We start from the raw sequence: 15,997 nt of genomic DNA on the forward strand, positions 1-15,997 counted from the left end.
AGAGTAAATATGTAAGTGCGATAAAGATACAGGGAATATAAATGCATGAGTTCTAGTCCCGACAGATACTAGTTAATCTGATGGTCCCTAGTGATGAAACTAATAAAATGAAATTATCTACGGGTTGGAAAAATAGTTTTGACTCATCAGCGATATATACAAATTCTTTAATATGGATGCTAAACGATAAATAACCTTATTAATTTTATTAATTTTAAATTTAATTTTAAATTAATTTTAAACATGGAAGAAGTATATGTATAATGAGAAGGGAGAAAAGAAAGGAAAAAGGAGAAGGAAAGGGAAAAAAAACACATAGAAAATGTTTTGTTTTTTTTTTAAATTTTTTATTGGATTCCAAGCAATATAGATTCCACCTACAACTAGCCTCCCAACAATCTGGACAGATGTTCATGTGTTTTTAAACAATGATAATTGATTGAAGGGTGGAACCTTTATTCCCCCCCCCCCTATATAAATGTCTTTTAACCCCTTTCTGACATCAGACGTACTATCCAGTCCATGGGACCCGGCCCCCTATGCCCACGGACGGGATAGTACGTCTAGCGCGATCAGCGGCGCCCACGTGGTGAGCGCCGCTGATCGCGGCCGGCTGTCAGCTGATTATCACAGCTGACACCCGGCACAATGTGTCAGGGGCGGTCACGGACCACCCCCGACACGTTAACCCCTTGCACACCGCAATCAAACATGATCGCGTTGTACCGGGGGTTAAAGGGAAGCATTGGCAGGGAGGGGGCTCCCTCCGTGCTTCCCTGAGCCCCCCACAGCAGCGCAATGTGCAGCGCTGCTGCGGGGTGCTCTTTCCCTGCAGGCCCCCGAATCCAAGATGGCGACGGGAGCCTTCGGGGGCCTGCAGGGAGCTGACTTCCTCAGTGCCTGCAAAGCGCAGGCATGAGGAAGTCTGCAGCAGTGCCTGTGACAGCTGATCTGTCACAGTGATCTGTGATATGACAGATCAGCGATCTGTCACAGGACAGTGATGTCCCACCTGGGACTATGTAATAAAATTAAAAAAAAAAAAAAAAAATATTCCCCCAATAAATCCATTTTCCAGGACGTCCACCTGACAGCACCATGGAGGACGTCCTCCTCCTCCTTACAGGGACAGGAAAGCACACGAGAGGTTAAAAGGTCGTGTCCCACCCCCTTTCCCTCAGTGTTTTTCCTGTCCCTGCACGGAGGGACACACCAGAGACTTACCGGAGGGGCTCAGGGGATCGTGCGGCCAGTCCGAGCCTTCCCCTGTCAAGAGGTCCCGGGGCCGAAACTCTCCCATGGGGGAGTCCCTCTGCTCCAAAGGCCAGGAGCAGGACGACGCTCCTGGAGGGAACCGTTCCTCCCTGTGGGAGGCTCTCGGCTCCAGGACTCACCTCCATAACAGGCGATTGTCGGCTCCCCGCAGGCGACGGGCCGAGCGGGCACCGGCAGAAGGATGGGCGCAGCAGCGACATGACAGGCGGAGGTCGGGCCCCCGCAGGCGGCGGGCCGAGCACCCGCAGGATGGCTCCAACTGCGGCGAGGTCAGCGCTGGAAGGCCCCTACAGACCGCCATAGCAGGCGGGGGGGCGGTTCCCTGCAGGCGGCGGGCTGAGCAAGCACCGGGGGGAGAAGCAGAGCGCGGTCGCACGCAGGAGCCCGGGCAGGAAGTGGAGGAGGCGGCCTATCGTGGAGGGGCCGCGCGTCACATCCGGTGACGTCAGACGCCGGCTTTGAATCCTGGGCGTGCGCTCCTGAGATCCACAGCACTCTGCAGAATCGTGCCAGAATGGAAGGCAACGCTCCAGCAGGTGGAGGGGTAAGTGCGCATAGCGCAAACCACCCTCCCCCACCCATCCTCACAGCCCAGATCTGAGTAGGTGCCCATTCTGTATTATTAGGAGAAGGGAATCCTGGCAGAATCCCCCTCGGGGGTGAAGGACCCGGCAAAAGCCACCTCCAAATCGGTCCGATGCCCCGTATGCAGGGTAAAGCTGCCAGACCCCTATAGCAAGACCCTATGCGGACCCTGTACCTCAAGGGTCATAGGCGAGGAACAGCCATCCCTCCTTTCCGAAATGAGATCGCTGATAAGGGAGGAAGTTCAGGCCTCTACAGCCGGCCTCACACGGCGTCAGTCCCCCAGCCCAGGGCCAAGTCGCAAGCGTCCAAGGTGGGAAGCAGACCCAGTGTCGGAAGCAAGCCGAATTCCGGGATTCAGACCAGGAGGAAGAAGGCGAGATCCTGGGGGATAGACAGGATCAGAGCAGGAAGTACCTGTTCAGACTGGAGGACACGGACGAGTTGGTCCAGGCAGTCAGAAATACTATGCAGATAGAGGAAGTCCCTAAACCACAGTCCAGACAGGACTTAATGTTTGTAGGACTAGTGGCCCGGAAACAGGTAGTGTTCCCCGTAAGTGAACACATCAAAACGATGGTCCAGGAGGAGTGGAAAGAGGCAGAACGTCAGTTGATACTCTCCCGAGACTTTAAAAATAGACTGCCTTTTGATCCCGAGGAAACACAGGCATGGGAGGAAGTCCCTAAAATAGATGTAACAGTCGCCAAGGTTACCAAAAAGACGGCCATCCCATTCGAGGACTCATCAGGTCTCCGAGACCTGATGGATAGGAAGGCGGACGTCTTGATAAAAAGAACATGGGAGACGTCGGCGGCTCTGATTAGGGCCAACATAGCAGCCACCTCGGTGGCCAGGTCTATGTTTTTGTGGATGGGGCAGTTGGAGGAACACCTAACCAACAAGACCCCTAGATCAGAGATCCTAGCATCACTTCCTCTCATGAAATCAGCCACGGCGTTCCTGTCGGATACGTCGGCTGAATCAGTAAGGTTCGCAGCCAGAAACAGCTCCCTCTCTAATTCGGCCCGGAGAGCAGTCTAGCTTAAATCCTGGTCGGGGGATAACGCTTCTAAAACAAAGCTATGCGCCATCCCCTTCTCGGGCCTGAGTGTATTTGGTCCAGCCCTAGATAACATTCTAGAGCTAGTGTCCGATAAAAATAAGGGATTCCCGGAGGAAAAACCCAGGCGGCCCCAATCCTTTCGGAGAGGCTCCTTCTTCAGGAGACAGACGGAATTCAGGGGTCGGGCAAAGTCCAATAGAAGCTCCTATAAGGGCTCCTTCAGCCAGGGCGGGAGGAACAGGGGTCCCTCATTCACATCAAAATCAAGATCGAGGAGGCAATGACACCATAGGTGTTGGGGGGAGACTTCGCCACTTCGCAGCAAACTGGTCCCGAGTCACCCACAATCGGTGGGTCCTCAGAACCATCGCGGAAGGCTACAGTATAGAGCTCTATTCACCTCCCCCCGACAGATATATTGCCCCCACTGTTGTCCTGGAGGACTCCGCAATGTGGACGGATCTCCAGGACATGGTAAACTCAAAGGTCATAATACCAGTTCCCCCGACGGAAAGAGGAAGAGAGCACTACTCTTCCCTGTTTTCGATCGCAAAACCTTCCGGCGAGACCCGTACCATCATAAACCTGAAACCACTAAATGCCTGGGTCAGATACAAGAGATTCCGGATGGAATCGATTCGATCCGCAATTCCCCTAATAGACAGGGACGCCGTTATGTGCACCCTAGACCTAAAAAAGGCATACTACCAGGTCCCTATCCTTCCCTCATCCCAGAGCCTACTAAGGTTCGCGGACCTGCCACTTCCAGTTCCAGTGTCTTCCATTCGGGTTGGCCTCAGCTCCCAGAATCTTTACAAAACTGGTGGTAGAGGTGGTGGCCTACCTGAGAGATCAGGGTATTGTGATCATTCCATACCTGGACGACTTCCTACTGGTGGCAAGATCCAGAGAAGCGCTCATTCGAGACAGGATCCGGGCAACTACCGTAATGGAGTTCCTTGGCTGGGTGATCAACTGGGAGAAGTCGGACCTCAGGCCAGACACCAGAAAAGTATTCCTCGGAGTCCTCCTAGACTCAGCCGACAGAATATCCTGGCTACCCAAGCAGAAGTCAGGCGTCGCTAAACAAACCCCTAAGAACGAGTGAAGGAATCCCTGCGGTGGTGGACACAGTCCAGAAACCTTCAGGTGGGGGTACAATGGACAACCTCTCCATACGTGGTAGTCACCACAGACGCCAGTGCGTGGGGATGGGGGGCCCACATAGAAGGGAAGATCTTCCAGGGGAAATGGCCATCAGACATCAGGACCAGATCCTCCAATTTCAGAGAGCTCTTCGCGGTCTGGGAAGCGTTGCGGAGAAACCAGTCGGTACTAAAGAATCGTCACGTCCGCATATTATCCGACAATATAACGGCAGTGGCATTCCTGAAGCACCAGGGAGGGACCAGACATCAACCACTACAGGCCCTGGTGGGAAAAATATTCACGTGGGCAGAGCGAACAGTCCGATCAGTGACCGCAGTACACTTAGAAGGTTCCCAAAACAAAGTGGCAGATTACTTGAGCAGACAACAGATCCACCCGACAGAATGGGAACTGAACATGGAAATCTTTGACCATCTTTGTCAGCGTTGGGGGACCCCCAGTATAGATCTTTTCGCAAGCCGGAAGAACTCGAAGGTCCCCAGATTCTACTCCCTGAATCCGACGGACCACCCGGAAGGCGTAGACGCCCTGAGTCAGACCTGGGGAGAATCCCTCTCTTATACGTTCCCACCACTGGCTCTCATACTGGCAGTGCTCAGGAAGATATGCGAGGACCACGCAAGAGTGATGTTGATTGTGCCATATTGGCCGAGGAGAAGCTGGTTTCCCATTCTAGGAGCCATGGCAGTAGAAAATCCAGTCGAGCTACCCCCATGGAAGGACATCATCCACCAGGGCCCGATCCACCACCCGGACCCAGCAAGACTCCACCTATCGGCTTGGATCCTGAGAGGGACATCCTGAAGGCAAAGGGATTGTCGGATCAGGTCATATCCGCCCTACAGGCCAGTAGGAAACCGGTGATATCCGCAATCTATCGAAAAATATGGAAAAGATTCTGTCTGGAGAGTGGCAGGTCCGATCTTGTGGCAGGCGCCCCTGACCTCCCTAACATACTAAGCTTTTTGCAGGCAGGTTTTAATAAAGGCCTTAAACCCAGCACTCTAAAGGTCCAGGTTTCAGCCTTGAGCGCCGTCTTCGATTACCAGTTAGCTTCGCATCCCTGGGTAATAAGATTTATAAGAGCCACACAGTGCCTGCGCCCCACAATTAGGCAGCTCACCCCACCTTGGGACCTGGGCCTGGTACTCAGCTTTCTCTGTACAGGCCCCTACGCTCTCGGGAGAAAATAACCATCTCTGCTCTCACTCGTAAAACGGCCTTCCTAGTAGCCATTACCACGGCCGAAAGAATAGGGGGAGATCCAGGCCCTGTCCACTAAGGACCCATATCTCCAGATAAGAGCTGACCGTATAATCTTAAGGTTAGACCCGGCATTTACCCCAAAGGTGGCCTCTCCAAAAAATCTAAACCAAGAGGTAGTGTTACCATCTTTTTGTGATAATCCCCGTAATAGAAAGGAGCAGCGTCTTCACTCGCTGGATGTAAGGCGCGCAGTTCTAGACTATCTAGAGGCCACCAATAGCTGGCGCATAGACCCAAACCTGTTCATCCTTTTTGGGGGTAGAAATAAGGGGAAGAGGGCCTCTAAGGCGTCCATCGCGCGCTGGATTACCTCTGTAATCTCGGACGCCTACCAAGCTGAAGGCGCCAACCCGCCAGATTCCATGAAAGCCCACTCTACAAGGGCGGTATCCGCCTCATGGGCCGAACGGGCGGAGGCGTCGGTTGATCAAATCTGTAGAGCAGCAACCTGGGCCAGTCTTAATACATTCTGCATGCACTACAAGCTTGATGTGTTAGCTGGTCAACAGACCGCATTTGGGAGAAAGGTTCTCCAGGCGGTAATCCCACCCTGGTGCTTTGGTACTCTCCATGGTGCTGTCAGGTGGACGTCCTGGAAAATAGGTATTAGACCTACCGGTAATGATGTTTCCAGGAGTCCATCCTGACAGCACGGGTAGTTCCCTCCCGGTTGTGTTATACTACAATGTATTATGTTATGTCATATGCTGTAATATGATTGTTTCATTAAACTGTTACTAGCATCATCCACCTTGTGGTACTTGTTAAATCACTGAGGGAAAGGGGGTGGGACATGACCTTTTAACCTCTCGTGTGCTTTCCTGTCCCTGTAAGGAGGACGTCCTCCATGGTGCTGTCAGGATGGACTCCTGGAAACATCATTACCGGTAGGTCTAATACCTATTTTTTTGGAAATAAAAAAAAAAAACAATAAAAGTACACATATTAGGTATCGCCGCCTTTGTAACGACCAACCCCTTAAAAAATAAAAATAAAAATAAACGAAGCAAAAAATGATTTATCATACCGCCAAACAAAAAGTGCAATAACGCGCGATCAAAAAGACACATATAAATATCCATGGTACCACTGAATACGTCATCTTGTCCCGCAAAAAAACGAGCCGCCATACAGCATCATCAGCGAAAAAATAAAAAAGTTATAGCTCGCAGAATAAAGCGATGCAGAAATAATTATTTTTTATATAAAATAGTTTTCATTGCATAAAACCGCCAAAACATAAAAAAATGACATAAATGAGGTATCGCTGTAAACGTACTGACCCGAAAAATAAAACCGCTTTATCAATTTTACCACACGCGGAACGGTGTAAACGCACCCCCCCCAAAAGAAATTCATGAAACGCTTGTTTTTGTTCATTCTGCGTTCCAAAAATCGGAATAAAAAGCGATCAAAAAATGTCACGTGCCCGAAAATGGTACCAATAAAAACGTCAACTCGTCCCGCAAAGAATAAGACCTCACATGACTCAGTGGGTCAAAATATGGAAAAATTATAGCTCTCAATATGTGGTGATGCAAAAACTATTTTTACAATAAAAGGCGTCTTTTAGCGTGCGACAGCTGCCAAAAATAAAAACCGCCATAAATAGTAAATCAAACCCCCCGTTATCACCCCCTTAGTTAGGGAAAAATAATAAAATTAAAAGAAAATGTATTTATTTCCATTTTCTTGTTAGGGTTAGGATTAGGGCCAGGGCTAGGGTTAGGGCTGTGGTTAGGGTTAAGGGTGTGTTGGGGTTCGGGTTGGAGTTAGAATTGGGGGTTTCCACTGTTTGGGCACATCAGGTGCTCTCCAAATGCAACATGGTGTCTGATCTCAATTCCAGCCAATTCTGCGTTGAAAAAGTCAAATGGTGCTCCTTCCCTTCCAAGCTCTGCCATGCGCCCAAACAGTGTTTTACCCCCACATGTAGGGTATCGGCCTACTCAGGACAAATTGCAAAACAACTTTTGGAGTCCAATTTCTCCTGTTACCCTTAGGAAAATAAAAAATTGGGGGCAAAAATATCATTTTTGTGGAAAAAAATGATTTTCTTATTTTCACGCCCTAGCGTTATAAACTTCTGTGAAGCACTTAGGGGTTCAAAGTGCTCACCACACATCTAGATAAGTTCTGTGGGGGGTCTAGTGTCCAAAATGGGGTCACTTGTGGGGAGTTTCAATAGTTTAGGTACATTAGGGGCTCTCCAAAGGCAACATGACACCCGCAGACCATTCCATCAAAGTCTGCATTCCAAAACGTCACTACTTCCCTTCCGAGCCCCGACGTGTGTCCATACAGTAGTTTTCTCCCACATATGGGGTGTCAGCGTACTCGGGACAAATTGGACAACAACTTTTGGTGTCCAATTTCTCCTGGTACCCTTGGGAAAATAAAAATATTGGTGACTAAAAGATCATGTTTGTGGAAAAAATACGAATTTTTTATTTTCGCGCCCGGGCGTTATAAACTTCTGTGAAGCCCTTGTGGGTTCAAAGTTCTCACCACATATCTAGATAAGTTCCTTAGGGGGTCTAGTTTCCAAAATGGTGTCATTTGTGGGGATTTCCACTGTTTTGGTACATCAGGGGTTTTCCTATCGCGACATGGTGTCCGATCTCAATTCCAGCCAATTTTGCATTGAAAAAGTCAAACGACGCTCCTTCCCTTCTGAGCTCTGCCATGCGCCGAAACAGTCGTTCCCCCCCACATATCAGGTATCAGCGTACTCAGGACAAATTGCACAATAACTTTTGCAGTCCAATTTCTCCTGTTACCCTTGGTAAAATAAAAAAAATTGAACCTGAATTATTTTTTTTGTGAAAAAAAGTTAGATGTTCATTTTTTTTTAAATATTCAAAAAAATTCCTGTGACGCACCAAAAGGGTTAATAAACTTCTTGAATGTGGTTTTGAGCACCTTAAGGGGTGCAGTTTTTAGAATGGTGTCACTTTTGGGTATTTTCTATCATATAGACCCCTCAAAGTGGCTTCAAATGTGATGTGGTCCATAAAAATAAAATGGTGTTGCAAAAATGAGAAATCGTTGGTCAATTTTTAACCCTTATAACTTCCTAACAAAAAAAAATTTGGGTTCCAAAATTGTGCTGATGTAAAGTAAACATGTGGGAAATGTTAGTTATCAAGTTTTTTGTGTGCCGTATCTCTGCGATTTAAGGGCATAAAAATTCAAAGTTGGAAAATTGTGAAATTTTCAAAATTTTCCACAAATTTTCATTTTTTTCACAAATAAACACAAGTTATTTGAATGAAATTTTACTACTATCATGAAGTACAATATGTCACGAGAAAACAATGTAAGAATCACAGGGATCCATGGAAGCGTTCCAGAGTTTTGACCTCATAAAGGGACAGTGGTCAGAATTGTAAAAATTGGCCCGATCATGAACGTGCAAACCACCCTTGGGGGTGAAGGGGTTAAAGATATATGATTTTACCTGATGAAGGCTAATTTTTTGTATAGCCGAAATGCGTTGTGTTTTTATGTCTAATAATAAACTGGATATTCCTTTAAATATTCGGAGTAATTAATGAATCAGCCGGAAGCGCTCCTTGACAAACTGGAAATCCTTTTTTGCATTCTCTGACGAATCTCCTACAAGGTAGTTCGTTCCACATGTTTTGAGCTGCAGGCCAGCAGATCCAGACGATTACTCCAGTACCAAAACACAGGGTTATACGCTGAGCAACAAGACACCAAAAATGTGAGAAGAATTTTTTATTTCTTTCTGACATAATTAAAACTCTGCACTTAGATCTCCACCCCCCTTCTTTTTCTGGATATTCCTTGAAATACTCGGGAGTAATTAATGAATCAGCCGGAAGCGCTCCTTGACAAACTGGAAATCTTTCTCTGCAACCCATATCCTATCCTAACTTGCCCTAACATGTTGATCCAGAGGAAGGCAAAAAAAACCCATGTGGCAAACAGTAAGCTTCACATTGGGGAGAAAAATTCCTTCCCAACTCCACATACGGCAATCACACTAGCTCCCTGGATCAACGCAATAGTAAGGAAACTAGTGTATATACCCTGTAATATTTTACTTTTCAAGAAAGGCATCCAGTCCATTCTTAAATTTTATTAGGGAATCACTCATTACAACATCATATGGCATTAAGTTCCATAGTCTCACTGCTCTTACAGTAAAGAATCCACGTCTGTGAGTATGCTTAAACCTTCTTTCCTCCAGACGTAGAGGATGCCCCTTTGTCCCCGTTACAGGTCTAAGAGTAAAAAGATCATTAGAAAGGTATTTGTACTGTCCCCGCATATATTTATACATTGTAATAAGATCACCCCTAAGCCTTTGATTTTCCAAACTAAATAACCCCAAGTGAAATAACCTATCATGGTATTGCAGACCCCCCCCAGTTCCCTAATAACCTTGGTCTCTCTTCTCTGCACCCGCTCCAGTTCAGCTATGTCTTTCTTATACACCGGAGACCAGAACTGTACACAGTATTCTAAGTGTGGTCACACTAGTGACTTATATAGAGGTAAAATAATGTTCTCCTCATGAGCATCTATGCCTCTTTTAATGCATCCCATTATTATATTTGCCTTTGCAGCAGCTGCCTGACACTGGCCACTAAATGTGAGTTTGTCGTCCACCCATACACCCAGATCTTTTTCAGTGACAGTTTTGCCCAGTGTTTTACAATTAAGCACATAATTATACATCTTGTTTGTTCTACCCAAGTGCATGACCTTATATTTATCCCCATTAAAGCTCATTTGCCATTTCTCAGCCCAAGCTTCTAGTTTACATAAATCCTCCTGTAATATAAAATTGTCCTCCTCTGTATTGATTGCAGAGTTTAGTATCATCTGCAAATATTGAAATTCTACTCTGTATGCCCCCTACAAGGTCATTAATAAATGTTAAAAAGTAGCGGGCCCAATACTGACCCCTGTGGTACCCCACTGCTAAGGGCCCCGTCACACAGCGATCTTGCTAGCGAGATCGCTGCTGAGTCACTAGTTTTTTGACGCCACAGCGATCTCACCAGCGAGATCGCTGTGTGTGACAAGGATCAGCGACCGGCCCCCCTTCCGTTATCGCTGATCGTTGATGGAAAGCCCTGGACATTTTTGGGGTCGCTGGTCTCCCGCTGGTCAGCATGCTTTGCTGCGTGTGACAGGCGGGAGACCAGCAAGCAGGAGCTGGTAACTAAGGTACACATCGGGTTTCTAAGGGGGCGCGCTGTGCCTAGAAACCCGATGTGTACTTTAGTTACTAGCACGCTGATGCAGGGAGCTGGTAACCAAGGTACACATCGGGTTTCTAAGTGACGCACGCCCCTTAGAAACCCGATGTGTACCTTAGTTACCAGCTCCTCAGTGCGCTGGTAACTAAAGTACACAGCGACGCCGTGCTGATCGCTGATGAAGCTGTATGTTTGACAGCTCACCAGCGATCATGTAGCGACTCACCAGCGATCCTGACACGTTTATATCGTTGTCGGGATCGCTGGTGAGTCGCTATGTGTGACGGGGCTCTAACCGTGACCCAGTCCGAGTTTGCGCCAGTAATAACCACCCTTTGTTTCCTACCCCTGAGCCAGATGCTGTACATAAGCCCCTGATGGCTGTGGCCGCTGCTGATAGGCCGAGAATTAGGTGGCAGATTCCCTTTAATTATGTGCTAGGTGCTGGTGCACAATATGCCCGGTATCTTGCCGTGCTGAGTGTTCCTTCTAGACTTTCACACTCGCCTCTTCTTAGTAGTAGGAGCTGTAATGAGAATACTGTGTGATATTGAAACCCTTTTTGCTCTTTTTTTCAAAATAAATTTAAGCTGTTTTTCAGCATGAATTGGAGGTGGTGGGGATGTGTCTTTTGTGTGGAGAAAGTCTGTCAGTTGACTATAACTTCCTGCCCACCTTAACCAGGCATATATTAAAAAAAAAGTGGTGCACGACAAAGCACAATGTGACTCCTTTTGCATCATTGTAGTCAGTGGGCCCATCAGCACATTCGTCCAAATCCCTTTAGACAAAGCAATTGAACATAGAGGCAATTGGTATGTGAACCCTGCCTTAAATACAGCTTACTTGTTATTTACTGTGTTGAAACAAGTGTAAATCTTTATTTCAATACCTTCAAATTAACACACATTTTTCACAGGTGAAAATAGCAGAATTCTCCAGGACACCAGAAGATTTTCTAAAGAAATATGAAGAATTAAAGTTGAAGAATACTCGCAATCTTGACCCAATAGTATATCTACTTTCCAAACTTACAGATGACAAAGAGGTACGACAGTATTTGGACAAATGTAGAGCTTTAAAAGGGTTTATGAAAAGGGATTTTTTTTAAATCGCATCATTTATGACTAACATTGTGTTTATGTAAACTCTGGATTATTTTTATTAATGCAGTATTATGAATTTTACAGTTCACTTCAAAATATTCCATTTATCTAAGTCAACAAAAATGCCGAGACCCCATAGAACATAATTCGGGTTGGTTTTTACCGACCCCAGTGTCGCGATCGCCATTTTTAACCGTATAACGACGATCGCAAGTCAAATATGCCATTTAATGGGGTCCTCTGTTCCCCCCTGCCCCGGGGTACCGCCCGGTGTCCCTAGGTCTTTTGGCCTCCCCCCACGGCCGCTGGTGTCGTCTTCCGGGAAGAAAATGGCGAGCGCAGTGCGCCCGCCGAGATCTGCCAGCCAGCACCCGGCAACAATAGGAAGATTTTCCTATTGGTTCATTTTGGTCACTGTGATAGACCCTTTCACAGTGATCAAAATAAAAAAAATAGTAAACCACCCCCTTTATCGCCCCCTTAGTTAGCGAAAAATATTGAAATAAAGAAAATATATTTATTTCCATCTTCCCATTAGGGTTAGTTAGGCTAAAGTGAGTTGGGGTTGGGATTAGAGTTAGGGTTAAGGGTGTGTTGGGGTTAAGTGTGTGGTCAGGGTTATGGTTAGGGTTGGAATTAGAGTTAGGATTGTGTTGGGATTAGGGTAAGGAGTGTGATGGGTTAAGGGTTGAAGTTAGAATAGGGGGGTTTACACTGTTTAGGTACATCAGGGGGTCTCCAAACGCGACATGGCGCCACGATTAATTCCAGCCAATTTTACATTCAAAAAGTCAAACGGTGCTCCCTCCCTTCTGAGCTCTGCCGTGCGCCCAAACAGTGATTTACCCCCCCACATACGGGGGCATCAGCGTACTCTGGACAAATTGTGTAACAACTTTGGGGGTCTAATTTCTCCTCTTACCCTTGGGAAAATAAAATATTGGGGGCTAAAAATTAATTGTTCTGGAAAAACAACCATTTTTTATTTTTACGGCTCTGCGTTTATAAACTTCTGTGAAGCACTTGGGGGTTCAAAGTGCTCACCACACATCTAGATAAGCTCCTTGGGGGGGGGGGGGGTCTAGTTTCCTAAATGGGGTCACTTGGGGGGTTTCTACTGTTTAGGCACATCAAGGGCTCTGCAAATGCAACATGACGGCAGCAGACCATTCCATCAAAGTCTGGAAGCACTCCTTCCCTTCAGAGCTCCACCATGCACCCAAACAGTGTTTCCCCCTAACATATGGGGTATCAGTGTACTCGGGATAAATTGCACAACAACTTTTAGGGTCCAGTTTCTCCTGTTACCCTTGTGAAAATAAAAATTTTTTGGAAAAAGTTCAATTTTGTGGAAAAAATTATATTTTTTATTTTCATGGCTCTACGTCATAAGCTTCTATGAAGCACTTTGGGGTTCAAAGTACTCACCACACATCTAGATAAGTTCCTTAAGGGGTCTAGTTTCAAAAGTGGTGTCACTTGTGGGGGGTTTCCACTGTTTAGGCACATCAGGGGCTCTCCAAACGCAACATGGCATCCGATCTCAATTCCAGTCAATTCTGCATTGAAAAAGTCAAACGGTGCTCCTTCCCTCCCAAGCTCTGCCGTGCGCCCAAACAGTGGTTTACCCCCATATATGGGGTATCGGCGTATTCAGGAGAAATTGCACAACAAATTTTGTGGTTCATTTTCTCTTTTTACCCTTGTGAAAATAAAAAAAAAAAAAGGTTCTTAATTAAAATATTTGTTAAAGTTATTTTTTCCTTCCACATTGTTTCAATTCCTGTGAAGCACCTGAAGGGTTAATAAACTTCTTGAATGTGGTTTTTAGAATGGTGTCTCTCTTGGGTATTTTCTGTCATGTACACCCCTCAAAGTGACTTTTTAAATGGTCCCTAAAAAATAATTTTGTTAATTTTGTTGTAAAACTGAGAATTCATTGGTCAACTTTTAACCCTTATAACTTCCTAACAAAGAAAAAATGTTTCCAAAATTGTGCTGATGTAAAGTAGTCATGTGGGAAATGTTACTGTTTAAGTAATTTGTGTGACATATCGCTCTGATTTAAGGGCATAATAATTAAACGTTTGAAAATTACAAAATTGTAAAACTTTTTGCCATACTTCTGTTTTTTTCATAAATGCGCAAGTTGTATTGAAGACATTTTACCACTAACATGAAGTACAATCTGTCACGAAAAAACATTTTCATAATCAGCGTGATCCATTAAAGCATTCAATAGTTATAACCTCATAAAGTGACAGTGGTCAGAATTGTAAAAATTGGCCCGGTCATTAAAGGGAGTCTGTCACCCCATTTTTGGACTATTAGTTGCGGTCACTGACATCAGGGGCTTATCTACAGCATTCTGTAATGCTGTAGATAAGCCCCGATGTACCTTTTTTCTTATCTTTAAGGTTACGTTATACTCAACCCGGCGTCCGGTCCGATGGGTTCGGTTTAGCCGTCCGATCCGGCGACTCCCATCTTCTTACGATGACGTCCTCCTTGCTTCTCCCTCGGCTCCTGCGCAGGCGTACTTTCTCTGCCCTGTTGAGGGCAGAGTAAATTACTACAGTGCGCAGGTGCCGGGAAAGGTCAGAGCGCTCCGGCGCCTACGCACTGCAGTACTCTGCCCTACCCTCATTAGGGCAGAGAAAGTACTCCTGCGCAGGAGCCGAGGGAGAAGCAAGAAGGAGGACGTCATCGTATGAAGATGGGAGGCACCGGACCGCGACACCCACCGCACCTTACCACGTCCCCAGGTGAGTATAATCTAACGTGTTTTTCTTATCTTTCAGGTTTCTTCGGGGGTTTATCTACAGCATTACAGAATGCTGTAGATAAATCCCTGATGGCTGTGGCCGCAGCTGATAGGCCGAAAATTAGGTGACAGATTCCCTTTAACCCCCTTCCCGACCCATGAAGCCTATGTAGGCATGAAAAGTCGTGCCTAAATGACCCATGACGCCTACGTAGGCATCATGGTATAAATCGGCCTCCTGTGGGTCTGGTGACCGGGGTCAATGAAAGGTCACCCGACCCGCACACACAGGACCCTTATACTTCACCACGGGGGGGTGGCTTAGCCCCCACGTGGCTACGATCGCTCTGATTGGCTGTTGAAAGTGAAACAGCCAATCAGAGCGATAGTAATATTTCATCAATGAAATTTGATGAAACATTACAATCCAGCCATGGCCGATGCTGCAGTAGCATCGGACATGGCTGGAGACACTAATTTAACCTCCCCACACCAGCTGGCGGGGGCTATCGGCCCCCGACACGGACTGACGGCAGCCATCGGCCACCGCCGTCACAATCTGCTCCCCCTCCCCTTCCCTCCGCTCCCCCCCGCAGTCCGCTCCCCCCCCTCACCCTCCACGGTGCCTCCGAGTCCCGCTCTGGCTTCCAGTGTCCCGGCTCATGGGCGCCGCAATCTTGGAAAATGGCGGGCACATTCGCAGTGCGATTGTAATATTTCCCCAATTAAATTTGGTGAAATATTACAATCAAGCCATGGCAGATGCTGCAATAGCATCGGCCATAAAAACATATGTGACATGCACAAGTGTGAACAAGTCAGTAAGACAATGCTCACACCACCCAATGTCATTTAGACACTGTTCACATGTTCAGGTTTTAAATACATTAGATAGGGACTGCTTCGTGAAGGGTTTCCGTGGCGTGGTGAAGCTGCTTGGTATACATTTTTTCCAAAAAAGTATCAATTAAATACCCTGTATTTGTTATACAGTACTTGCTGATTACTGTCATGTTTTTTTACTGCAGAGTATTTTTGCTAATTTGTCATTTTGTGTTCTCTTGTTGTGTTTCAGCCATTGGGTGGTGTGAGCATTGTCTTACTGACTTGTTCACACTTGTGCATGTCACATATGTTTTTAATCCGTTTTTCCTTGCTAAGCATGGTTTGGGAGACCCCACCCCTCTCCTGTGTGACATGCACATAAATGAGCTGTCTTACACCACAAGCCCATATACTAGGAGGCGCCTGTCTGTATCCTGTTCATTTAGACACTGTTCACATGTTCAGGTTTTAAATACATTAGATAGGGACTGCTTCGTGAAGGGTTACCGTGACATGGTGAAGCGGCTTGGTATACATTTTTTGCAAAAAACGTATCGATTAAATACCCTGTATTTGTTACACAGCACTTGTTGATTACTGTCATGTTTTTTACTGCAGAGTATTTTTGCAAATTTGTCATTTTGTGTTCTCTTGTTGTGTAATAGCATCGGCCATGGCTGCAGACACCGATGAGACCCCCCCACTG

The 15,997-nt window shown here is 46.5% G+C and overlaps 1 protein-coding gene across 6 annotated transcripts in view; it reads left to right on the top strand.

Annotated features, from left to right (window-relative positions):
- The window catches only part of TUBGCP2 (tubulin gamma complex component 2), a 1,139,845-nt gene that overhangs the window by 96,771 nt on the left and 1,027,077 nt on the right, over positions 1 to 15,997 (top strand). For all 6 annotated transcript variants that reach the window (XM_073573858.1, XM_073573862.1, XM_073573860.1 and 3 more), the window contains one exon: positions 11,516 to 11,644. In XM_073573858.1, the coding sequence (XP_073429959.1) occupies positions 11,516 to 11,644 (129 nt within the window). The remainder of the gene's footprint in view (positions 1 to 11,515; positions 11,645 to 15,997) is intronic.

The sequence above is a fragment of the Dendrobates tinctorius genome, unplaced genomic scaffold, assembly GCF_039654945.1.
Source record: "Dendrobates tinctorius isolate UK_male_01 unplaced genomic scaffold, ASM3965494v1 ptg000037l, whole genome shotgun sequence".
Classification (NCBI taxonomy): Eukaryota; Metazoa; Chordata; class Amphibia; order Anura; family Dendrobatidae; genus Dendrobates; species Dendrobates tinctorius.